The sequence below is a fragment of the Dicentrarchus labrax genome, unplaced genomic scaffold (assembly GCF_905237075.1).
Source record: "Dicentrarchus labrax unplaced genomic scaffold, dlabrax2021, whole genome shotgun sequence".
Classification (NCBI taxonomy): Eukaryota; Metazoa; Chordata; class Actinopteri; family Moronidae; genus Dicentrarchus; species Dicentrarchus labrax.
Window position 1 is genome coordinate 12,902,243 of NW_026136702.1, and position 26,501 is coordinate 12,928,743.

The 26,501-nt window shown below is 39.4% G+C and overlaps 1 protein-coding gene across 3 annotated transcripts in view; it reads left to right on the top strand.

Annotated features, from left to right (window-relative positions):
- The window catches only part of pcdh15a (protocadherin-related 15a), a 212,625-nt gene that overhangs the window by 174,536 nt on the left and 11,588 nt on the right, over positions 1 to 26,501 (top strand). For all 3 annotated transcript variants that reach the window (XM_051376201.1, XM_051376212.1, XM_051376221.1), the window contains exons 27-33: positions 1,411 to 1,551; positions 5,766 to 5,893; positions 13,194 to 13,409; positions 15,264 to 15,352; positions 16,532 to 16,708; positions 19,800 to 20,018; positions 23,315 to 23,434. In XM_051376201.1, coding sequence (XP_051232161.1) covers positions 1,411 to 1,551; positions 5,766 to 5,893; positions 13,194 to 13,409; positions 15,264 to 15,352; positions 16,532 to 16,708; positions 19,800 to 20,018; positions 23,315 to 23,434 — 1,090 coding nt within the window. The remainder of the gene's footprint in view (positions 1 to 1,410; positions 1,552 to 5,765; positions 5,894 to 13,193; positions 13,410 to 15,263; positions 15,353 to 16,531; positions 16,709 to 19,799; positions 20,019 to 23,314; positions 23,435 to 26,501) is intronic.

Sequence of the window (26,501 nt, forward strand, 5' to 3'; positions counted from 1 at the left end):
GCTTTTCACACTTATACTTCTGAAGAGCATAATTACACCCTTGGAGAGAGAGAACTCAAGACGAGTGTGAGGTTAGCTCAGGTGTTAAAGCCTAAAAGAGGAGACATACCTGTGAGCTAGAAGGGTATAGAAGGAAGTAACCCCTTTTCACTATGTACCCAAAGTGCTCCTGCACTGATCTGTGTGAAACAGGAACTAAAGTCACTTTTCCTTAGATGCTCCTGGAAATTGCAGGCTCAAGTCCTAATAAGAGTTCTATAAATCTACCTCCAGGCTCCTAGCAGTAATATTCTCAGGGATAGCTAAAGTGTTCTGAAGCATGACCTTTTTACATAGCCACAGAGGAGTTTTTTCCATGCCATCAAAAGCGGAGAAATCAGCCAGATGTGAAATTTCCTTTGTCAGTGATCCAACTATCAGTCATTGACCAGCTAAAAGGCTTTTAAATCCATCATTCAGGCAACCTCTGCTATAATACATGCAGGGTTTGTATGATTTCCCTTTTTTCTTAAGTGCTGCCACTTATTTTTGTTATTTTTAATTTTTATATAGCAGATGCTCAGTGTTTGGTAGTAAGTGATTACAGGTAATCAGGATTACATAAAAATATATATATATATAGGAATTCTGAAACTTTTTTTCATGATAACTTTATAGATATTTCATTTAGCAATGTGTTTGAGATCAGAGCAGCTACACTCATGCCCACACAGCCTCTGAATGGTCGATAAACTCAACCCAAGGTATCATGGGATTGCTAGTGGATGGCAACAACAACAATGGCTTTCAACATAGAAAAAAGATAAATCACATTTGGCGTTATCTGATTTGACCAACTGAAACATGAATTTTATTTGCATTCAAAATGTTTTGAGATAACAAAGACAAAAAACAATATTTGTGGAACCCAATTTATGTCGCTGCGCCCACTTCTTATCTGATTTTGAAGTAATCCGAGTAATCAAATGGATTATGTTGCTAACTACAAAAACTGCCATGTAATTTGTATTCAGTAACTGACTTCAGTTCAAAGTAATTTGACCCAACCCTGCACATGTTTGGCATCTGGATAACTGAACTCAACACTGTTACAGATTCAATGTGTGAAAGGTGCTAAAAAGGCATTATTGAGATCTACACTTAAGGACCAATTAGCCATAAAGATAAATGATCCTAGGAAGGAGTATAAATGAATTCAATTGTTATACCTACAGAGTGGCATTTAAATATTGACCTAGAGGTGTGTAGTGCCAAGAGTGCAAACAAAGCCAAGCCCTGTATCTCTGATCAGAACAGTATGTAGTTAAAAAGGGGGGCATAACTATGCAACTCACCATCTATTCTGTTCCCTGTGTCTTAATGTTTGTCTTTTCATGATTTTCCATGTGCTCTGAATTTGTTTGGTCCCAGGTCATTTTCAGGTGAACAACAGGACAGGCGTCATCTCCACAGCTAAACCTCTGGATTATGAAAACGTGACCACCTACGTCCTCCGGGTCCAGGCAGACTCTATGTTGGTTGTCATGTCCAACCTGCGTGTGCCTTCTAAAAGTAAGACAATAAATGGGTGAACGTGGAGGTTGAGTTGTGTTGTAGGAAATCAGGGATGAAATTATGTTTCATGTGATTCCAGGTGTTGCATTTATATTTAATCATAATCCCCCACTGTGACAGATTATGATTAAATACAGTTGTAGTAATTCTATCGCAGCCAGATAAAAATATCCTTTCATTTTTATTTTCACATTTACTGCAATTATGTAGAGCTATTTTTCATTATATGTGTGTTCGTATTGGTGGATTATTACATGCTGAAGAAAAATCGGAACTCACAGAAACATGCTCTCTCACACCACAGAAATTTCCAAGACAGTATTATTATACACCTCGTACATATGAAATCCGTCTGTGCTACCCACACTGTTAGCCTGCAGATTTGGATCAGAACAAGGAAAACTTTGTGTATATCTGTGCTTTATGCACTGTTACCTTTTTTTACTGCACTACTAACTTGTATAATTGGTAGCAGGTTTGCGACACATGTGATTGGTTCTTCACTTCACACTCCATGCAACATTAAGCTGATTTTAATTTCTCTAAGGATGTACTGTATTTTGGTGGTTTTCTTGTCCAGCTCAGCAGCTGCTTTTTCAAAAATCTGCATTATTGATCATTTGTTAGCCTGGGTTAGTTACTCTACTATGGCAATTTTCAAACATTCAGGCTAAGATCAGATGTCATATTATTTGAGTAACTGTTTTGCAACACCAGCAATTATTTTTTATTAATTTTTTTGAATTACTTAATGCTTTCAAAATGTGTTAATATTTGACAATAATCTATTCAACCCGCAGGGTGGTAGTTCTGAATGAATCTGTTGGCACTATGAAAAGTTAAATTATGAACACATAATATGAACATGTGACTCTCATCTTTCAGTCATGGTAATTATTAAAAATAACCTTAAAAATATAATTTATCCCTTCCTTCAAAGCATAGTCCATCAGTCCAACAATGTCATAAATGGTTTAAAGCGTTATGTCCAAATTTTTTGCAAGGGTCTAACGATCAGAAATAGCACATTTGTTTTCACTTAGGCAGACCACCTCCAAAACGAGGGTGGGTGACAAAACACAATTTAGTTAATTCAACCTCCTGTGTTCGCATTGTTAAGGTCTCAGTATGCTTGAAACAAACCACATGGTACAACACGGCAGTCGATGATGGCCTGGCTGCTTCCCACTGCCTCCCGGATTTGTCACCAAGAATTTAGTGTCTTGTTGTCGTCTTTGAAGTCTACGCACAGTGACTCGTGCTAATGGGGAAATTGTGCATATTTTCGCTCCTCAAAGGCAATTATTATGTACGCAAAAAGTGCTGGAAGTACTTGATGAGAGCTTGAAAAACATTCCTCATACCTGTCTAATTAGACAACAAAAAAGTTACATAAATTGTTAGGCGCTATTCGACCATCCTAGAAACACTTTGTTTGAAGCATGCTGAGATCTTCGGACTGCACTACTTGATGGCCTTGCTTCAGCTCGAATATCATTAGGCTTGTTTATGGACAGTTCACTGACAAAAGCTCTGTAAGATGATGGATGAAGTGTTAACAACAAGTTGGGTTCATAATTCAACCTCGATCCATTTGAGCTAACAATGAATAATCAATGACCTACTCTACCTGCCTCTCTTTTTCTCTCACACATTCTGTCTCTCAAATGCTAATGGCAGCAATTACAAGTACACAACGCTCAGGCACACACACACATACTTCACTTATCCGATGGACGTAAAGTAGTGGACTCTCACACACAAACAAGAGAGCTTTCCTGGCATCTACAGGCTAACATCCTCCTTTGGCAGAGTGTAGAGAAGCCGACAGGGAATATCTTTCTTCACATCAATGAGTCTTTATTGAGTTTAAATTATCAGAACCTCAATGGCCTGATTTGTCAGACAGATTCCTCTTAGCCTAGTTAGGACCAGTGCACTATTGTATATGTACTCACATGGCCAATTTGCACACAAGTGCATACTCTGACATTCATATGCACATGCACACACATAATTATCCAGGGTAAGATTTAATTAAACACCTTTTCTAAATAATAATTCACTCTTAGGCACACTCAAGCTTACTCTGCCTTAGCAGCAATCCCTCCTCTTAATGGCCCCGTATCTTTCATGCATCTTTATGAGTGTATGTGAGCGTGAGAGAGGAGGAAGGAGGGGGGGGTCTATATTTATGTATTTTATGTACTGATACTCTGAGGTTGGAATATAGCTGCTTTCTACAAAGAGAGGGAAAAGAGAGAAACTCTGCAGACCTCTTCCCCATCCCCTGGAGTCCTCCCTCTGTGTCTCACACTACGGCTTTTGTGTCTGTAATTTGATGTGCTGTGTTTTTGTTTGTCCAATTCCCCTGGTGCATCCTTAGCTCCAATGCCACATGACTTTACATTTTTGTATGCCGCCAGAAGAAAAATGGTCCTTGACACTGCATATTTTTTACCTAAACTGCAGTGTTGGAAGGATTTTGCGCTGTATGTATTTATGCTGTACATTGCACACTGTAGGTGTAACTGTGACAAATTAGGGAGACAAATGTTTATAGTCCGTATATATGTGTGTTTTCCTTTTGAAGAGACAGGATGAATATTTCAAAGGCCTCACTGCAGGCAAAAGTGTCCCACATTCTATTTCTGTTTGAACATCAGATTCAGTGATATCTGATCTTTCTCATATGAATTCTGATTTGGGACACTTTCATATGTCGTCCAAATCAGATATAGGTCTGATTTTTATAGTCATATCAGAATCCATGCTACTTTTTTACGTCACTCTAGATCAACATTCATCACAATCCTACGCTGGCTTGAGTCACTTGGGGTGACGCTTAGAAACAAAACTTGAGGGGTTGAATCATAACCGGTCTGTGTTTGTTTCAGTTTTGCATCTGTACAACATGCCATAATAAAACTGTGGTTCTCTTTCTCCTCAACATCATTATCATCTGCTTACCGCAACAAAATCTGATCTGTACAACAAATCAGAATTGAGCTCTAAGGCTTTTCAGTGTGAATGAAAGGCAAAAACCAGAAAAGTTAGATTTGAAATACCAAAATGTCTTCCTCTTTCCCTGTTTCTTTCTCACAGTGTTTCCTCTAACTCCAGGGAAATTCTTGCTGCTTGATTATTGGATGCCCTTCACATTCCTATTCCCAATAATGTGCAAATTGCTTGCCTGTTAACTTTCAGAGCCTTTTTATTGATGATATTGTCGTGCACCAAGTTGTAGGGGAAATAAACAATAAATGATGCGATGTAGACCTCACTTTAAAATAAAGGCTTAGAAGACAAGATTTCATCATCATTTTTATTTTTTCACCAAGCCATATTTCACTCAGAGTCTGAGTGTTATCGCTAATTGGTTGATAAACAGAATGAAAACTGGTTCAGTTGTTTTTCTCATCTACTTATCGGGGGCAGTGAGACAGAAGTCAACAACATATTTTTTCTCGATTCAAAATATTTGCCATTATCAAAACAAAATTAACCTCCTCATTATTGACTCAAAGTTGCCAGCTTCCAAGAATAGCTTCTCACGCTGTTTCATTAGAAAGAGTTGAGTTAGGACTCTTTCTAGCTGCATGCAATTACAAATCCTCTTCCAGTCAGATTTCATAGGGTTGGTGAATCCGAGTTCTGAGATTCAAAATAAATAAAAATTGATTTCAAAATTGGTCGTCCACGGATGATAAGCAACTACACAAGTACTACTTTATTCAAAACTAGTGATGGCTAGCCAAAGGGATCCTATTTGGGACATACTGTGATGTTTTTCACTGATGACTTGCAAAATATTCTGGAAAATGATTTCAAGCTCTCTTTTGAAGTTGTGGACAAGCTGATGACCATGAAACATTTTATTGATGTCACTTTTGAGGCTAAATTATGCAACATTTGATTAACGCCATTTCGGATGACTTCAGAGATGTGTTTATTCAACAGCTAGTGGCCATGGTGATACAAACTTTTGGGCTTGTGTGTCCCAATTCTTATTTTGTGAGGAAGGGTGCAGCAAATATTGGTTATCAGATGATTGAATAGGTACATTGAAGTACACAGACTGGAGTGAAATGCTGTGTGTTTCTTAGTTTCTTCTTCCACACGAAGATAGATATCCATACAAGTAAGGCTCTGTATTGGTGAAGTGAATGGCTTCCACAGGACTTGAATGCATTCTGGTTTGCTTTTTGCAGCTAACACAGCCAAGGTGTTCATTGACGTGCAGGATGAGAATGACCACCCTCCCGTCTTCTCCAGGATGCTCTACATAGGTGGCGTAACAGAGGACACCAAGATCTTCAGCTCTGTGCTCAAGATAGTGGTAAGAAAACATCAGCTCTGGTCTTTGTTTTTTGCTTGTTTATATATTCATGTTTATGGAAACAGTCTGAAAGTTAAGTGCCTGATTCTGCTCACACTTTTTCAACACTTACCCTGCAGCCATGGTGGGAGAATTCATTCATTCGATCTGCTCTCTGTGGCACAGTTTCAAATCCTCCCCTATCGCTTGCTACATCTCTTCCTCAATTTCGCTCTCCCCACTGACTGCCTTGTCCACGAGCAGGTGGGATCAGAGTGAACTGAGCAGTGTAATCCGAGTATGTTCATAGAAATATGGCTGGACATCATGTCGGATTATCAGCCTGTTCTGCCTTTGTCATCCTGTGTACTACACTGTACTGTATGTCTGTATTTTTTCTTTATCTGTGGGTGGGTGTTACTGAAAGCTTAGGTTTGTGTCTGTGTACAAAATCCTTGGGAACCAGTGTCATGCTAGTTATGTGTGAAAGTATAATATTTCATCAAATCAAGTTTGTGTATTTGTCATGGTTTCAAGCTTTTTGGGTTTTGTTCTGTTTATGTGTCTAGTTTATCCTAATAGAGGCTCTAATTTGTAATTGAAGTATATAGTATTTAAATACAGTGTTAAGTGGTGCAAAAGAAATAGATAAAGGAGATAACTTGATTGATGTCTACTCAACCGTAGATAAAACATGTCGGTGCTCCTTTAAAATGGGGGAAACATATAAGATAAGCTGAAAGCTAATGCAGGCACTAAAAAATATATGTTTGTTTGTTAAGGCAATAGTCAGGTAGGACAAGACAACTGAGATGAACTAATCCTGGTTGTAGGCAGAAGTTAACAAGCCACCATAACTGCAACAGAATCTTTTTGAGGGGTAAAAAATATCTTCTAAAGTACGTGAAGGATATCCAGTAGAACCTGTTACATATCGAAAATAGTCTTTGAAATGCCATTGTAAAAAAAGGTCAAAATAACTGCTAAAGATCAAGTCAGTCTGCCCCATACCTCTCGCTAGCTGTAATTCTCCACATATATTTCCTGGCCACTTCACTTTAACTATTTTTAGTGGTCTGTTTCCAATTTTTTTTAAGGATGTATTTCATCTGATTATAACCTTAATAAATCATGGATTCTAAGTTCATTGATTTATAATAATACGTTTGCAGACTAATCCTGGCTGCTGTTCATATTTTGATATCCAGACTGTATTTTTCTCCCAAAGCCTTTGCCATAATTAATGTTAGACTGGGGGTTTGAAACTCACTGGCCTATCGTAATCAACCAAAACATCTATCTTTTCAATTTCAGTGAAAATCCTAATCTTTAATAGGAGGTCGTGTTGGGCAGCTAACCTGAACCTTGTACCTCATTTTATTCACTTAGTATCATTCACTTAACTTAGAAAGAAGTAATCTGTCCAAGTGGAAGCATATAAATGGTGCAGGTTAAGCCATCGCTGGTTTATTTGACTGTTTGGTTCAAGACTTTTATGCAGGGTAAGACTGATGTCATGAACTATGTGTCACTCGTCCTAACACAACACAAACCAACAACATAGTTATAGTGCATTATGGGTTTTACTCACTCCTTTCCAAATATTTTGGAGGTGAAAGGAAACTTCATTGGGAGGAACTGTAGCCATTTTAGATTAAACTGCTGGCCAAAAACGTGGGAGCTATTTTCAGTATAATGGACATTGGACTTAGTCCAAAGGTATCAAGAGTTGGTTTAAGAAAAGAAACAGTGTAATATCTAGCAGGCAACTTGAGGAGTACAAAGGTCATGAAGTAAGATTCATAAAAAGTATTTCAGTCCTCCCTGCAAATGCGAAAATCAGCCAAATCATCAAATGATACAGAGGAGGGAGCTGTCACTCATCTTATGCCCTTTTCCTTATTAATAAAATACGTAAGAATGTGTTGCTGTCTGAAAGTAAAAGACAGGAATACCAGGGGCAGACAGGGATTATATTCACTTTATTGATGGTCTCAAATAAAACTATTTGGTTGCTTTCCTGCTGCAGGAAATGAGCTTATCCTTAATCTTTATGTTATAACTTAAAAAAAAAAGCTCTTGTAGGACACTGAAACATTCCTCAAGGACTTGGTAAAGCTATGTGAATCATTTTGTACTGCATTTGACAACTCTAAACATGGGATTAGCATATATTTAGTTTTATATATAAGACAGACGACTGCATATGCAGAGATGCTTATAGGAGATACCTATGTAAAAAAACGACCTGAATGCATTTACATCTGCAGAAACGTCAAGTTAAATATAAGACGTTAAACCATTGTAACAAATGTACTTTGCTTGGCCAGTGCTTGTGGATGTAGCCTTGAGGTTTGATCACTGTAGAACACTCTCAGCCCTTTTTTCAGTACATGATAATGTGTGTGGGTGGATGGATAATGGATGATGATACATGTATATAAAGTGTGCAAGAGATAAAAATAAAAGGTTAAAGGTATAAGTCATATATTTATTCTGAGACCTTCAAACGGAGGGAAATGTTTCACATTGGTTGAAGTTTGAAAAACAGTATATCCTTAATTTGAACTAATATAATTCTTTTATTTTTATTTTTACCACGAGTTAGAGCCACAATCAGTAATTCAAATGGGTAGCTCCATCCCCAAAATGTATTAGCAGGTCTTTTGACACAGACATTTGATAAAAAAAAATAAAAATAAGGGTATTAATTAAGTTTCCTGATGGCCTCTATTTTAATTAATACAATGGCATGACACTCCAGCCAAATTTTAGTGTTTAAAGCTGTTGTGTTAGAGGGTCCTGAGATAACATTGAAAATTACAGGCTGGAAATTAACCATTCACAATTAATTAAACTCTTATGAGCCAAATTTTGTATGCTTGAGGCACACAAAAACTCACCTGAGCATAACAAGATTATATTGGTGTTTGAGGGACAACAAATAGATAAATTAAAATACATTTTACACCAAAACTGTAGAAATCCAAGCATCCTGAATACAGAGTGGGTGAAACTTAAAAACACAGACAATTGATCAGACACCAGTAAATCATAGTTTCATTCAACATTGTTTCTCCAGCTATGATTTAAAATCAGCGTGGTTTTGTGTGTCTGAGAGAGAGAGAGAGAGAGAGAGAGAGAGAGAGAGAGAGAGTATGTATGTATAAAGTAATTACATACAAACTGATAACCTGTATCAGGGATAGACGTTATTGTAGCTTTCAGATTAGGAATGCAGAGATTTTTTTCTAGAATAATTAATGATGGAGATGATTTTAAAATAATAGCTGTTTAACAATGCCCATTGCCTTAGTCCTCTAAATATGTAAAAACCCAGTGTAGTTTCAGATGTGGCATTGAATCATGAATTGAACACTGTGCAGTGGCTTGTAGCACTCAACCATTTCCGAATCCCTTTTCGGCTTTTCCTTTAACTTGGAATAGACACCAAAGTGTTGAATTATGGGTCAAGTGCTATCTATAATTTCCCCAGGAGGCACAGCTTTTTTGGAGTATGGCTAGTGTGAGGCGTTTGTACTTGACTTCATTAGTAATAAAGCTGAGCGCCCCTTTTCTCTGGAGGTAATCATTAGAAATATTGTCATCGTACATTTGGCATATTCTGACATTTCTGACCTTATGTTATTTCACGCCAGAAATAGTATAGTCACTAAGCAATAACTGGTCGACATTTTCATGTAAGCAAATTAACTTTGCAGTGCCAGATAGGTTTGCCGTATTTGCTGCTGAAGTCTTATTTCAGCGGAGGGGGAAAAGTGAATTGAAAAATGTTTCATTAACAAGGTAGAAGTGTGCTGTTTAGAGGGAAAAGTCTTGATTATATGATTAGACCCAGCTCCTTGTGACACTTACTTGACCCTGTTTTGTAATCAGTAAGTAATTGGATTCATGGGTAGCCAAATGACTGTCACTTTGTTTCAGCTCCTTCAATGACTGTTGGGCCCCTTGTTTTTAAACACAATGAAAAGCTTTTTGAACAACAAGGAGATGCTTCACGTTTATTCCTTGGTGTGGACCCATTATGCTTTTTCTATCATATAATGTCAAATAATAAGGTACATGTGAGTAAGATGCTCAGGTTTCAGACTGCTCTGAACACAAAATTTCACAAAAAAAGTTTTCACATTTGCAGATTTCTTTATGGTCATCTGCTTCAAGCACAGCACTCGCTCAGTCGGTTGAAGTTTTTTGAACACTCTATTCTGGACTACTCTTTGTGTTTTTGGAGGTTGTCTGTATGCCTCACAGAAAGTGCTTTTTCAGTTGTGAAGGAAAGTTAGATATTTTGTGCTCCTTCCTCTGATGCCCTTGGCTGCTCTGCCTTGATTCTCTGACAGATTGTTGTATACTTGATGCCAAAGTGGCTAACCACAAACTGCTGTTAAGTGTAGGTGCCGTTAGCTAGCTTTCTTATTATTTCTTATTAGCTGACTCTTGCCGGACTGGGATTTTGGAGCACTGGCGCTTCCTAGCGGTCCACAGCTCCTGTACTGGAGGTGTAAACACCAACACTCTCCCGGAGCTCTGAGCTCCCAGTCCTGGCAATTTCAGCATCTCACTGGCAAGAGGATGAAGCACTGGGTGCTCCCCCTCAGCAGGCATCTGGAAGTTTAAAAGTAGGCTTACAGGGAGGGGGGCTTTAAAGAGACAGGAGCTAAAATGGCTTATTTCATATAAATACATAAATATCGAGCTGTAAATTAGCATAATAGGTCCCCTTTAATGTCAACCATTGGAACCTATACATTTTCCCCTTGCTGTCTTGTGGTAGCTGGCAACCTCACACCAGTGTCCATCACATCTTTAAAATGTTTGCCCTACATATCTAATGCATGTATTTGATATTTCATTTGTCTTTACCCAATGAGGGTATCTCACTCTCTTGATTTATGCAGCCCTTTCATTGGGACCTTGCTCCCCATGTCCCTCCTCTGCCAATAGCTAGAGAAAAAAAGAGATTGCTCCTATTTATCAGTGTCACTCGCTACCGACAAGCACTTTGAAAATTGATGCCTGTGTGTGAGCTCAATGGCCAGTCAGAACTCATGCCTCAGGGAATAAACTCAATTTTACGTTGTTTTTTAGGATTAGATGTTAAATTTCAAAAAATGCAAAGTCATCAATAACATTTAATTACTTAATTAATTCATTAATTAGACTTTCCTATTTAAAGCGGCTGTAATCAATATTTTTTGAATAATTCTATCAAATCGTAGTCTCTAATGTTAGAGGCATCCTTCGTAGAGATGAAACTACAGAGAATTACCATCTGACACTGCTGCTGCAATTGACTTTACAGAGCTTTAAAGTGACTTTCAGCTCATTGATTAGCTGTCTGGCCCACAACTTTTCTGTTTGGGTTCACTTTTACCGCTCTTATTGTGCCGTTTTTGGCTGCAGCAGACAGTGAAAATACTCTAGAAGCCCATTGTACGCTACCTGCTCAGCACCAAACAGCAGACAGACACAGTTAGCGAATATTGTGGTGCTTTTAGCAGCTAAGGAGTCAGACATTTCCCTCAAGAGTTGGTAGAGACCAAAAACAGAGCTAAAAAAGAGTGAATATGGAACTTACATTACATTACAAACTATATTCCAAAGGAATGATGATTTTGCTCCATAACTTTGTAAATAAAGATGGGGTAGCTAGACTGGACTGCCAGATTTTGAAAGTATCTAACCCAAAAAATTAGGGCTGCCCTAAATATTCTCATTAAATAGGTATTCAGTTTTCAATTTTGGGGATTAGGATATTCGCACACACTCACTGGCTTGCCCTGCCCCGCCACTTTCTCTTTTCTCTTTTCTCTTTTCCATTGGTGTATCGTGCAGGCACAGACACATACAGGCTGCATGTCTGTTCTGCTCTGTTGACTTTCTTTGTTGCCCAAAAAATATAACTCTCATTTTGGAGCGTGTGGAGGAGGCTTACGTCTCTTTTTCACTCTGTGTTTCTCTGCAGAGCATGAGCAACTGTCAGTAGACTGTACGGGAGGGGGAGAGTGAGGGGAGATTTTCCACCAGTTAATTGATTGCGGATGTCGTCGGTCTCTCAGACGGGTAGAAAAATAAAACAAAACACTTACGCGCAGCACCCATTCGATTTGAATGAAATGATTGCCAGCTTATTACAGGCATGCAACAGCCACAGATACTGTAGGTTTTTTTCAGAGCATTTGATTTATTGATTGCTGTCGGGATATAAAAAGAATTTCAACAAATATGACAAAAAGTCCTTCTTAAATGCATTCCCTACCCAAGCTTTAAACAAAGTTTGCCATATCAGTGGCCAGAAAATTGATTTCACCTCTGATGAAACAAAACTATTCAACATTGAACAATAAAAGAAAATAAAGACAGGAAACTTTGGCTCTTCTCTAGCCTTTTGCCGTGGGTAACAACGGTTAATGCTGCAGCTGCGTGAAACAAACCACTTGAGATAGAGATAACTGATGAGCCTCCAGCTGCAGCTCTTTTCCCTTTTGTCAGCTACTTTTATAGAACACCTGCATGGAAAAAGAATTATGAGCAAATATCTCTGCCAGGAGGACATCACTTTAAAGCTCCACTCATTCACTGCTTGTTTCAGTTTGTTGTGATCATTGAATTGTTAATAAAAATGTGTCAAACACTCAGTGGTTCCCATCCAGCTTTTGTTTAACATAAGGTTATAATGGTTGTCCATCAGTGGTTTTGACATTATTACACAACATAATACGACACCGTGGCAACAAATCATGGCTGCATAAAAGGAAATGCTGCCTTCAAGAAAAAAAGCAGCATTAACCTCCAGTACTACGGCCAGGAAGCTCTGATAGTCTGTTGTCATGTGAAAATTTAATCGTTTTGATTTGTCACATGGCTGCAGAATAATTGTGTGATAAATAACAGCAAGACTGAAGCTCCACAGGGGAGATTTGGGGGAAAATCGACACTGCATCATCCAAGAAATAAAACCCCATCCTCAGTGTTTTCTGTTTAGACTTTCAAGTATATTGCTCTTCTGGTCCAATTCACTGATGTCACAGCAGGTGTTTCCCATCGGCTTTCAAAGACAAAATCTTTCCTATGATGTCATTGATTGGAAAGTGGCCAGAAGTGCAATATGCTTGGAACCACAACAGCCACCATCACAGTCAAGAGTTTGTGGAAGCTGGCTCGGGCTGTATTGATATTTCAGTCCATTTCATTCCAAAAAATCCTGACATTGTTGTCTGAATACAATTTTTTCTTTTTTCTTAAGCATATCACATGGATGTTTTCCTGTCTCACATTGTGTGTTACATGTGTGTTATAGGCCACTGATAAGGACACTGGGAATTACAGTAAGATGGCATACCGCCTGATTATCCCACCCACACCAGAGGGCCAGGACAGCTTCGTCATCGAGACCTACACAGGTATCATCAAATCGGCCATGATGTTTCGAAACATGCGCAGGTCCTACTTCAAGTTTCAAGTTATTGCCACAGACAACTATGGAAAAGGTCTCAGCAGCAGTTCCGAAGTGGTGGTGAGTATCCAGTATGGTGCTTTTTTACAGTGTATCTATGTTTGTAATGATCAATATATATGTAGCACATGTACTGAACTGTGTTCCCACTGGTGAGTCCTTGACTTATTTGTTACCTACACACCAGTGGCATATTGATTGTACGTTACATGCTGTTTCCACGGCATGGTATCTCTGCAGAGAACAGTGCTTTGAAGTGTGGAATTGGTTTGCAATGTCACCTGTCTATAATTCATTGATACAGGAGAGCCTTATTAAAGGGGCGTTCCAACAATTTTACACGTCAAAGTCAATTTAGTAGTTATTGGGGTGTGCTGCACAGCCTGTGAAAACAATGTCCTCAGTGGCTCTAAAGGAGCTTTGTCAAGTCCCAGTAAATTACTCAAATAACATCAGTTTTATAATCTTGGATTGGACTTGTGGGATTTTCAAAGAAAAAGTTCGACCTTTTGGGAAATACATTCTTCACTTTCTGGTGGAGTTAAATTAAAAAGATTAGATCACTCTCATGTCTGTTTGATAAATATGAACCTACAGCCAGTTTGTTTAGCTCAGCGCAAAGAATGGAAACAGCTAGCTGTGTCTATAAATAACAAAATTAACCTGCCAGCCCCTCAAATTCTCTATCTTCTGTCTATATACTAAGCTAATCTTTTCCAACATGCTGAATTATTATTTTATATAATTTATGCTGTTTGTATTATAGAGTGTTACTGTGGAGTTTGAAAGACTAGGTAGAGAAGGTCTAACAAAAGACAAGTTCAAGTGGCATTATAGGGTGTTTGGTCCAGGGTTTTGGAGCTTGTCCCATACTAGGGAGTAAAAGTCAGGATATCTGCTGCACACTCCCTCTACTTTATGGAATATTGAATCACTGGAGTAACCCTTTAACATGTTATTTGTTTAATAGAGTGATGTTTTATGAAGTAAACTGCAGACATGAATGGCTGTTTTAACAATAGTTGTGTCAATATATCAAAAGATGTCAGAGCACATTTCGTTTATTCACTTTGGAGAAATCTCTGCTCTGTATTCCTTCATAATAATGTGTTTAGTATGAGCCTAGATTATGTGTTTTTTGTTTTTGTTTTTTTGCTTTTTTTTTTTTTTTTCTTAGTACTAAATGTTTTGGTTCCAGTCTATTGAATTATGCACAGCGGGTATGGGGCACTCAGTGTGTGGCCTCTGCCACTGGCTGATGATCCAGTTAAACTCTTTCTCTCAGCCATGTGTATTAACTCATTATGTAACTAAGGCATTACGTACATCTGTCCATGTCCGAGTCCGTGTGAGTGTGTGTGTCTATATGTTTGTCTAAATGTGTGTCTGTGTGTCTCTATTCTCTGTGTGTATTTCTTTTTCCCTATAATTTCCCCATGCACCCACTGTGATTGGGCTCAGCTTTGCCCCCAATTCAATGCTTATCTTTCCTGACTGTGGGCAGGCTTATTTTTCGTTGCAGTGAAATATGTCTGGCTAACAAGCCTCTAACGAGACAGAAGGAGGGTCTGGGACATTGCCTGGATATGAGAGAGCAGCGAGTGCTTAACCATGGTGCTCGTTAATTTTCAAGGGGAAACCTAATTTCACAGGAGCCGCATGGGAGATTTGGCTTCGGAGCACAGAGGCTGTTGCCTATGCACTTAACTGCAGCATCAGAAGTAGGCCCTGTTAAGTTTGCCGCATGGCACCAATACAAGCAGGCAATTAGAGAGTCTCATTTTGTCCACCGAAAGAAGCATTTGAATGAGTCGAACAAACTCACATTAGGACGCATGTGAATAACTTTTTTCTGCTGTCTGTTTTACCTTGTGTTTTTTTTTCTCTCTTTCCCTCCATCCTACTCTCTCTCAGGTTTCTGTGGTCAACGCGTTGGATATGCAAGTTGTTGTGTCCACTGTCCCACCCACCTTAGTGGAGGAGAAAAGGGAGGAGCTCATTAGGTAAGACAACATTTAACATGAAATTCTAAAGTACAACCAAATTAAATGAGAATAAACCAATACCTTTGTTTGCATAATGTTAGGAGTACATATTTGGGTTAACATTTTATAAAGTAAACTATGTAACAAGGTGAAATAGCCATCAAATATTCATCTTTCAGCAGATGCTCATCACCACATCTCTTCTACCGCTCTCGTCCATGTAGCATATTATTTTCAGGACATTCCTTTGCATTCTAAAATGTCTTTTGTTGATTGATTTCAGGTATAATTTACACTAGAAAATGAATTGCATTTTTGTCCAGTGCTTTGCCCACTGCGATATGAGGTGAACTTGGTTCATGGTGGCGCCTTAATTTGCAAATGAAATTATTTTTGAAGGACAGGAGCAACATGTATGATTCAGCAGTTCCAAACAACTATTGAAAATAAACATTGACTAATAAAAATTAATTATGCCACCTTGTTGTTCAAAAACCATTGACCAATCAATTAAGATCATAGACTAGCCAATGAGACATTTGAGTCCTCTAGAGTCCTTTTTCCTAGTCCAAATTAATTAATGATAGAGATTCATGAAACATATTTTTTCAGCTCTTGGGGCACAGTGTTTAGCCTAATTAGTCAATCTGAAAGGCAAATGGGCGTTAATAGTTGTTTTTCAAGAGCTTGCTGTGTGTCTCTCCCACACAAGTGACACTGCTCTTTAGGCTGAAAAACACACACATTAGTCATGTTAAGCTCTTTGCAGTGATGTCATTTGAGAGGTCTGCGATTTTGCACAGTGCTGGTAATGATCCAGGGGGCATTTTACCTGAGTGCTCAAACTGTTTATCCACCTTGGCAAACGCAGACGGCAAGGCTTTCCTTTATTGGCTGTAATTTGAGGTGTGGATTTCTCTCTGCCTGAAAAGGATTATCGGAGCCTTGCTTTGCCAAGAGCCCAGTGTGGGGAAGAAAACTGCTGCCCAATGGGACAATCATTGCCAGAGTGGAGTACTTAAGATTGGTGGCTCTCATATTGCTTTGGGCAGAGAGGTGCCAGAAATGGTTTGAACTAATGTGAACCTGGATTATAGTTTATATAAGTCTAGACATTAACTGCTTTTTAGTATTTACGGATTTTTTTTAATATTTTTTTATATAAGTATAAGTATTTACTTGTGGTTTTGTTTTCAGTATTCTGGAGCGCCACGTCCAGGACCAGATCCCGGGTGCCAAGGTGATTGTCGAGTCCATCGGGCCACGTCGTCATGGCGATGGCTTTGAGCTAGAGGACTACAGCAAGTCGGACCTGATGGTGTACGCTATTGACCCGCTCACGAACAGAGCCATTGCGCCCAAGGAGCTCTTCAAGTGAGTGGGTGAATTTTATTACAAGAAGTACAGTCCACCGTTTGGTTTAAATTGATGTTCTAATGTTCCTGCTGTGCTGCATGTTTTCCCTGCAGTCTCTCTTAATCCTCTGTCCATACAGTGAGTCAGCAAATGTCTCTTTCTCAGGCCGCCCCTTGGCTTCCTCCTCTACAGTTTCTCCACTTTTTCACTGCCTTCACTTTCTCAAGATGTTGATTATCCTGCAGGTGCACCAAATCTGTCATATGTCATAGAAAAGAGGCAGATATAAGAGAGGGAGAGACAACGTGAGGGTGAAGCAGGGAGTATTTCAATCAGTCCATCAACCCATCATACCAGTCCCTCAAAGGCTGTTCCAAGAGCCTGGAGATATGCCAGCAATACATTTTATTCCTTTTTATATGGGGACAACGAGAGATTTCTATGTGCTTAAACCCTGTTTGACCACTGAGAGGCCATGTTCGCATGCTATTAAAGCAGCACAGAAGGTGCTTACAAGACACTTATATCTCAGCAGAAGAAAAAGACCTTGGCCTTAGCTGGCACCTGAGGACAATCTTGTCCTAACCTTTCTTATGTTTCTTAGCCCTTCTGTCAAACCGATCAGACACCAATTTTAAAAAGGCAACTCCATCAGAGCATGAGAGTAGCCAATCAATAGGAAACACCCCCATCTGAGCTGTCCCCTTCATTCTCTACCAATTTGCTTTCCTGCTCCTTACACTGAGCTGACACCATCTTCTGTCTTTATTTCTCTTTATCCATGGTTACTGCCAATTCTGTTTTGTGTGTGGCTCAAAGAAACGTCACCCCTTCTCTCTGTGATGAGATTCATTTGGAAATGCTCCACACATGACATTCATGGGTGCTTTGTGTACATACTGAATTAATCTATTGACATTATCTCAGTGTCCTTGACCATCAGATGAGTGCTTCCACTGTTTTGTGTGGTGTTAAGTGGGGGATTGAGGTTGGAGCCATTGGAAGGGTGTCACTTGTGTCATAAAAACATATTTTTTTTTAACTAAAACCAGTGACCATCACTGTTATCGCAAGTGGCAGCTTCTGAGAGGGCCAAGCTATTTTTTATTAGAGGCTTTAATACTATTCTGCTTCCTTAGATACAGATACTGTCAGGAAAATCCTTTAGACTAGAGGAGAAAGGCTTTTTATGCATGCAGTACATGTCTGACAATGTTGTGGGGTAATTGCATGTAATATATCTGCTGTCAGATCACAGAGAAAGAAAGAGAAAGACCACGTAGTGAGTGGATTCTTGCGTGTGAGTGTCCTTATGCCACCTTGAATACAGCATGTTCTACCATTTGGGCTCTCGAGAGGATAGATTTCTAGAGAAGCCATTTAATAACCTTCATCTCCACTCATTTATTCACCTATAGAAAAACAAAAATGACAGTAATTGGATGTGGCAGTGTGCACACGCCTGTGATGCAGAATGTTTGAAAGCCACTCTGGTTATTCTTACAAAATAACATTGGTACAACAGTGGGTGAATTTCTTGTATGCATGTTCATTTTACTACAATATTGATGCAAATTCTGCCACAGGTCTGTAAGTGAAACACTGCAGACGTGTGAATCAATACATTTTGGTCGAAAGTATTTCATTTTTTTCTTTTTTAGACAAATCACTTGCACTTAGAAGAGACATTTCTATGAACAGTATGCAGATCCCCAGTCACTTTTACATAATTCATAATGTGATCATCTAAATTACCAGATGCCACTGATCTTAAAATAATTGTCTCTCAGATGAGACACTTAAACCTGTAATAACTGTTTTTGGCCATTTGGGGACAGTGGAAACAAGAAACACAGTGTTGACATATTTCCTTTCAAGCTGATATGTTGCTGCTCTGTTTTTGGGCCATGTCCAGATGGTAACCATAGATTTGCAAAACACTCACCCATCCGTATATGATTCAACACAGTAGCACTTGACTTTGCAATGGCAGATATACCAGGATCTGCTTCAAAATATGGTGGTATTCTAGTTTATTCTAGAATAAAACCTAGACTAAATTTATTGTTTTAAAGAGCAACAAGTTTTTTGGAAAAACTGGTAAGTTTGACAAAGCCTGTAGGAAGTCAGGTGACATAGCATTCAATTCAATTCAATTCAATTTTATTTGTATAGCGCCAATTCATAACAGAAGTTATCTCAGGACACTTTTCAAATAGAGCAGGTCTAGACCGAACTCTTTAACATTAATTACAGAGACCCAACAGTACCACCATGAGCAAGCACTTGGCGACAAGGGCAAGGAAAAACTGCCTGTTAAAAGGCAGAAACCTAGGACAGATCCTCCGGCTCTAGGTGGGTGGTCGTCTGTCTCGACCAGTTGGGGTGAGAGAGAGAGAGAGAGAGAGAGAGAGAGGCAGAGAGAGAGAGCGAGAGACAGACAGACAGACAGGTGCACAGCAACAACAGTATTGGCAATGGCAGTCAAGCAGGACCATGGCAGGAGGCTCCACCAGGATCCATGAGAACCTGCGAGACGAGAAAGCACAAGAACTCCGGGGAAGAAGTGGAGTTAGTAACATGCATTAAAGGGACATGAATGAGTGCAGAAAGAGAGAGGAAGATAAAGACGTCCATGTAGGGAAGAGGTTGTGGTGGATGAATTGGTCAAAACACAGGAGACCTGGGTAAGAAAGCCCTGAAAGCAAACTTCTCCCACATGCAGAAACAAGTACAAATCAAGTACAATTCCCGCAAGAGTTTTGCAAATCTAGGCTGGCCATCTAGACACAACCATGTTTTTAGTCTATACCAACTCCTGAGGGAAATATCTGGCTCTATACCTGCTAAATGCTCCAAAGTGTTCACCAGCTATCTTTGTCTGTCTGCCATTTGGTGCTGAGCAGGTTGAATACAGTGGATTGTGAGGGCTTTTTCTTTGAAAACAGCTGTCTACTGCAGGCAATAACAACTTTATGAGAGCGGCTAGAGCTATTTGGTACATTGTTCTCATAAAAATATTGATTATAGTAGCTTTATGATAAATATGATATTCAAGAGTTTGCAAGATTAACTAACTAACTTTCCTGTTCTCATTATGTGATAACAGATTTCTGGATGGGAATGTGCTGGAAATCAACAAGGAGTTCCAGCCACACCTGGGCGAGGGTGGCCGCATCCTCGAGATTCGCTCTCCAGACATTGTGGCCAGTGTAAAGAAGGCGGCCCAGGCGGTGGGCTACACAGAGGGAGCTCTCCTGGCCCTGGCCATCATCATCATCCTCTGCTGCATCCCCGCAATTCTCATTGTGATGGTCACCTACAAACAGTGAGTTCTCTCACCTCAGTAATAATCACTGGCTTCTGTATTCGATTAATCACCTTTAACTGGTTGTCAAGAAATTAAGAGGGAAATTCATTCTAATTAAGCAGACCATTGTCTTGGGAGATATTGTGTTACACTCAGTTTTAGCTGAAGGGTTTGCTTCCTCACAGGCAAATCAGATATTTATTGTTGGAATGTAAACCATTGTTTGCATCCTGTACCCTGTGGTCTGTTAGAATAGAGCCAGCAAAACCACAAACAGCATTGCTGAAAAGTGTATTTGTCAAGTATTTAAGATAAAGCGAGAGCACTTCTTGCTTGGCTGCTGCCTTTTTGTGTGTGTCTCTCCCTCTCTCTCTCTCTCTCTCTCTCTCTCTCTCTCTCTCCCTCATCAGACATGCTGACTGCGCACTCTGCTGGGCTAATCTCCCTGCTCATGCTCTGTGAAAGCAGATTAATTAACACTCATTTGTGACAAATATCTACAGCCAATTGTGACCGTCACAGAGCGTCTTCACACTACTTAATCATCTCTGCCTGACACACACACACACACAGTAAACAGTGCTTTCTCAGTCTGGCTTGCTCTCATTCACACTCACTATACAGTTTTAAAAAAGATGGTGCTTTTTGTTTAAAGCATCATTCAGATTGTTGAGGTACTTGATCTCTTTGTTGGCAGGAGTCAGGTTCTTATCCCTTCTAATCATTGGCATGCTGCAAGTGTTCCATAAACGGTGATGCTTGGAAAATGTTTATTCACAGCAGATGGGTGGAGTGGTTGTCCTTACGCAAATGCACAGACCAAACACACAGCAGAAAGCTGTTGATGGTGACATTAGACCTAACACACAAACTGTCATAGCAGATGGTGCTTTGTTGGTGGCAACATTACTTTGGTAAAATGAAATGATTTAGGAAATCACTTTCTCATTTCTGTGAGTCAACATAATTTGCTGTTGCCTAAATTTGGAATATAATATTTAAAACATGAATCTGTTTATTCATGTGGAATAATTGAATTTTGTTGTGAATAAGTAATGGTGACATGAAGCATAGAAGATTCACTTAAGAAAAAAGCAATGGCTACTTTTTCATGTAGCCCTGCAGTCATTGCTGAAGGCTTGAGTGCTTCCTACTTTGCATAGAAATTAGAAACATATTGAAAGTTTTCTCCTGTTTCACCTGTTTTGTGGTTAAGTAGATAAACATAGTATGTTATACAAATATATTCTGTTGTCTTACTAACAATTGCATGAATACTGGTCATTATTTAATCTAACATGTCTCTCCAATTATGTAATTACTCATCTTTTTTGTCCCCTATCTCTTTCTCTTCCTCTCTCTGCTTCCTCTGAATCAAAACCCATCACCAGGTTCAAAGAGTAAGTAATTATTTTTCTTCATGTTTTACAAGTGATTGCTCTTTCATTGCTTGAAGTGTGTGTCAGAAGTAGAGTAGTTTGTAGTAGTTTGTTTCATCAGCATGATTCATTAGTTATTTAAAGATGAGTTGAATTTGTGAAGATGATGAACAAAATACATGCCAGCTAATGCCCCCCTTTCTAAATGTCTCCAGTATAATGACATAAAGCAACACTGATTCATCTTGGAGGTTACAGAATGAATGTTTAATTTGGCAGAACAGTTTCTCTTCATGTGGAAAATCTGATGCAATTCAAAAGGAAAATCAACCCAAAAATCAACAAGACTCATAGTTATGTACTAATATCCACTCACTCAACTCTAACATTACCTGCATCACTCTAATCTATCCCCATCAGTTCTGCGTGTGCATTAAAGCTGCAGTATAACATTTAGAAAAACTTTTTTGTCATATTTCCTGAAACTATATGTTGGCAGTACTACATGAGACAGATAACATATGATAAAATCTGAGTCCTAATGGCATTTGCAAGAATCCACCGTGGCTGAAAAACAACAACCTGTCAGATCCAAGAAGGATAGTTGATTGTTGAGTCTCATTCCCAAGTCGTCAAATACCAGCACTTTGGGACCTGGGAATAAGACTCAACTGTCATTCTCAGACATTTTTATAAAGGTTACCTACTGCCTAGCTACCTACCTACTGCAGCTAAAATGTTAGGCCTAGTTGAACCTACTAGGATTTTTTAACTGGTTGTGAAACAATCTAAATTTAATACTGATGCCTCTATATGACCTACAAAAGAACACAAGACCATCAGCGAGAAGATTGGCTATTTCTGTATAGTTATTCTTAGTGCCTGCCACCAGGTCAGATTCGGTCGGATTCCCTTTGAAATCAGTGCAACGAGGCAATGGAAACACTACCGCTTTTGTCCACAGGGCCCTACCAGAATCAACAAAAACTGAACGTTCCTTGTTAGTGCCTTAAGAAAAGTATAATCAGGCATAATGTAACTCTAAACCCCGTAGGTGAACACAAATAAAAGCTTCTACAATAACTTTTCAGTTGTTGGGTATCATAATGTCAATTTCTATTAGAATTACAAGGATCTTTGATTGTCTAACAACCTCAAACTTGATTTTAAAATGTTACCGGACTATGTTGTCATACCTTTACTGCTCCCTTCTTTTGTTCTTCTATTGTTCCCGTGATTAAAGCTCCATTAAGCAATAGTTTTTGTACTGAAACAAATGCCTCCCTTAAAGGTGAAAGGGTTGCTAGTATTGTCAATCCCATTAAGAATCAACCCTTAAAGCTCTACACAGCTTTCAAGATAAATAAGTAAATGATGGAGAGTTGAACTAGCTAAAAAGATAACAAACCAGGACTAAAATAGGAGTGAATATTGGACTTGCACATAGAAGACATATGGCAAGATGACTCCAGTGTAATAGAATAATATATCAAGGCTCACTGCTGTTTTGACCTTAACAGTAAAAAATAGCATGCAAAATGCAGCTTTGTATAAACATGAAATATGAATAGATGCTACCTATACTTCACCCCACTTTACCAAGTTACTCTTTTCCTATCCCCAACATCTCTTAAGACATGACTGAACATAACAGTATATTTAGTTTTACTACCAGTTACTGCATGTGCCTCTTTTTTTTACAAAGATTCTTTGTGAAAACACATCCTTAATTCATGTTAGACTTCATACATAAGTGATGTGTCTGGCTTCTACTCACTTTTTAACTGCACTGTTCTAGAAGGGAGGAGTTTATTCTTAACTACATTAAATGTGAAAGAAACAGATGGTATTTTGGGTTGATTTTTCTTTATGTTTGTGTATGAGTGGACTAGAAACACATATCTTGGTGATTGTAAATGTTAACATTTTTCACAGGCGACAGGCAGAGTGTGCCAAAACTGCCAGGATTCAGATGGCTTTACCACCAGGAGGGAAAGCACCTCCAGCGGGTGCTCCCACTGCTAACCTCTATGAAGAGCTGGGCGACAGCAGCATGTGAGTAAACCCTGACCCTTTATTATCTATCTCGCATCCCACCTGTTCCCATGATAAACAGCTATTTTGCTCTTCGGGTTCCTGTCTTTATATTTCAGGTTCAAACTCAGACGGAATGCTTTCATGTTGAATGCTAATCCTACTGCCTTCATATTTTCCTGCTTTTTACACCATCAACAGTTGGCTATTATTAAAAATCATATTACCCCTCTTTTCTATTATGACCAGTGCTGCTTTAGACAGATTAGTTGCTGCATCAATGAATCTCGCTGCTCTTTGGCTTCCTAACCATGATCCACTATAGATTTCTGCAAACTACACTATATGCCGCAGCGCAGCTGGTGATTAGACTTTAGCTTATGTATGTGTTTCATAATTGACTTCGTATGCATTTTTGCGAGACGCTCTGTCAAGGTAAGAGTGTGTTTAAGCTCATAAAATACTGCATAGCTTACTGGAAAAAGAAACAAATACAGAACCTGGCCTGTGCTTTATAATTGATTTTGTCATTAATTACTTTAAACCTTCCTTTCATTAATACCTATATTGAACGCTTCCTGAGCTTGCCTTTATGTCAACAGTGTTTTGCCATCAGCACAATCCGTTTTCACCTTTCATGTTAAATACTACCCTGAACGTGTAATGAAAAGTTAATGCGTGCAGATTAAATGAGATTGAATTGAAACTGCTGCCCCGCTGGGTTTAATAATTTTGATTTACAACTTGTTCAAGCAATACTGCTGCTTACATCACAATCACTGTTAAAAAAAAAAAAAGGAAATAGAGATTTAATGACATGCTGTAAAGACCCTTTGTAATGTTTACAACAGATGTTGACCAACACTCAACAACAAACAGAAGGTTTTGGATCTGTAGCGGGAGAAAAGCTCTCAAGGGGGTTGTATTGTAGCTGGGCATCATTTATTTGGGGGTTGTTTTCCAGTATGCAATATGAACAAGAGGAGTTGGTCTTATAAACAACCCCGTTAAAACACTCTGAAACATGAGCATAAAGTTTTTTAATCGGAAAGGTATAGTGTGTGTGTGTGTGTGTGTGTGTGTGTGTGTGTGTGTGTGTGTGTGTGTGTGTGTGTGTGTGAATGAGTGTATGTGTGCTTTGTGTTTGTGCCAACAGTGTTGCATACCCTCAGATGCACACAGCAAATAAATCAAAAAAAGTTGACGCACCCTTGAGCTTACACTTCATCCACACCTCTGACATTGCTGCTTTAGTCATCTTACCATCTGTCTGTGTTTCTATCTTCTCCATCATTTATATTCCCCTGTCTCTCTGGATTCAGACTGCAGTAAGTAAACTCAAAATATATCAGGTCTATGAATAGGATCAATATTATTTGTAAATATAGGAGCAGCACCTGTGTTTCCCCTCTTGCTTATAGCATTTGCTGAGCATAGGCATATACTATATATGGCTGTGTTTTTAGTTTGTACATAACATTTATTAAAATAGCGTGTTTCTTTTTTGTATCATTAATACCCTTGTGTGTAAATGCATTTTAACCTTGGTGGAATGGTAGCAGTTGGAAAGTTTTGTAATTTTTTTAGGTTTAGTGAAACCCTTTATTTAGAGGAACTGCACTTCAGTAGATATCACTACATCCGCTGTCCCTAACCCTTCCCATTAGATAATCGTCTCCTTTTGTATTCAGTCAATCTTACCGTCGAATCTCTTCGTGTTGTGACTGAATATGACTAATTCATCCAATATGGTTTGATGTTAGTTATTTGTATTATTCTGTATCTTTGGACCAAAGCCCAGCGTCTCTGTGGGCATTATAATATTATTATTTCAATATTTGATCGCATAAAAGCATAATGCATCCATTGATGTAGCCTGTGCAGACATTCAAAACACAGTTGAAAACTAAACCATACATCAAGCTATTTAAATCAGTAATCTGAGTCACAGTCACAATACCTAGTCATTATCAGTTAAGATGCAGGGAACAAATGATAGTGCTGTTGCTTTTGCCTCATCCCTTTTCCTTGCTTCGCTCATTCTTCATCAATCTTTACCTGTTTCAAGTCTTTTTTCTTCTTCACCTCCACCTTTTACTGGGGCAGGGCTAAAAAGTCTGTCATTGAGGAGGCCGACCACCAGAGGATTCTTAGCACCTTTGCCTGTCGTGCCATTGCAGCCCACGGCAACGGAGCATTGCATGTCAACTTGCCCAAGTCAGAGAGCAACGTGACCTTCCTCTCTGACTGCAACCCTCTCACTACTCACAACCCTGTCTATGATGACAACAGTCCCCTAAGCAGTCCTGATGTCTTTGCGCGGGGGGAGAGTCCGTCTGAAAGACAGTTCTACTTTTCTCCTTCCCAGTCAGCAGGATCAGGGTGCATCTGGTCAATGCCTGCTCGCATTCATGGAGGGTTGCATGGTTACGAGGTGCCAAGGAGACAAGCTCTTATGGACCCGGACGATTGGGAGCTGCAGATACTCGAATCAGACATGAGAGGCATGCGAAGGCCACAGAGTTCAGCAACGCTTAAACTGAGTGGCAGCACAGAGACCAAGTTGTCAGTCCGTGAGCAGGCCAGGCAGTTTGAGCAGCAAGCCCTTCAGGAGCAAACCCTCAGGCACAACAGAGGCTCCCAAGGCTCCCTCTCTTCCATCCTGGTCAGGGATAGAGATGGCGATGAAATGCTGGAGCTGACCACAGAAAACCTGCTCTCCATCATGGATTACTCCTACAGCCCCACGTCTGTGGGCAGGGATGTGCCTCCCAGCATTGTCATTACCAGGGGAGAAGAGTCATGGCCTCCGGTTAGCCAGAGACCAACTCCACCTGTCCTCAGGAAGTTCAGCTCCAGCATCTCCAGCTACATGACAGTTCAGCCTTGTCAGATCACTGTGGAGATCATACCAGACCCACCTGAAGATCCACCGCCTCCTCCTCCACATCGGCCGCCTCCACCTTCCCCACCCACATCTCCTCCCTCTAGCGCACCTTCTTCTCCACCTTCACCCGCATACCCTAATAAACCTCAGTATATCCCTCAACCCCCTCCTCTTCCTCCTCCTGTCATTAAACAGCTTGCT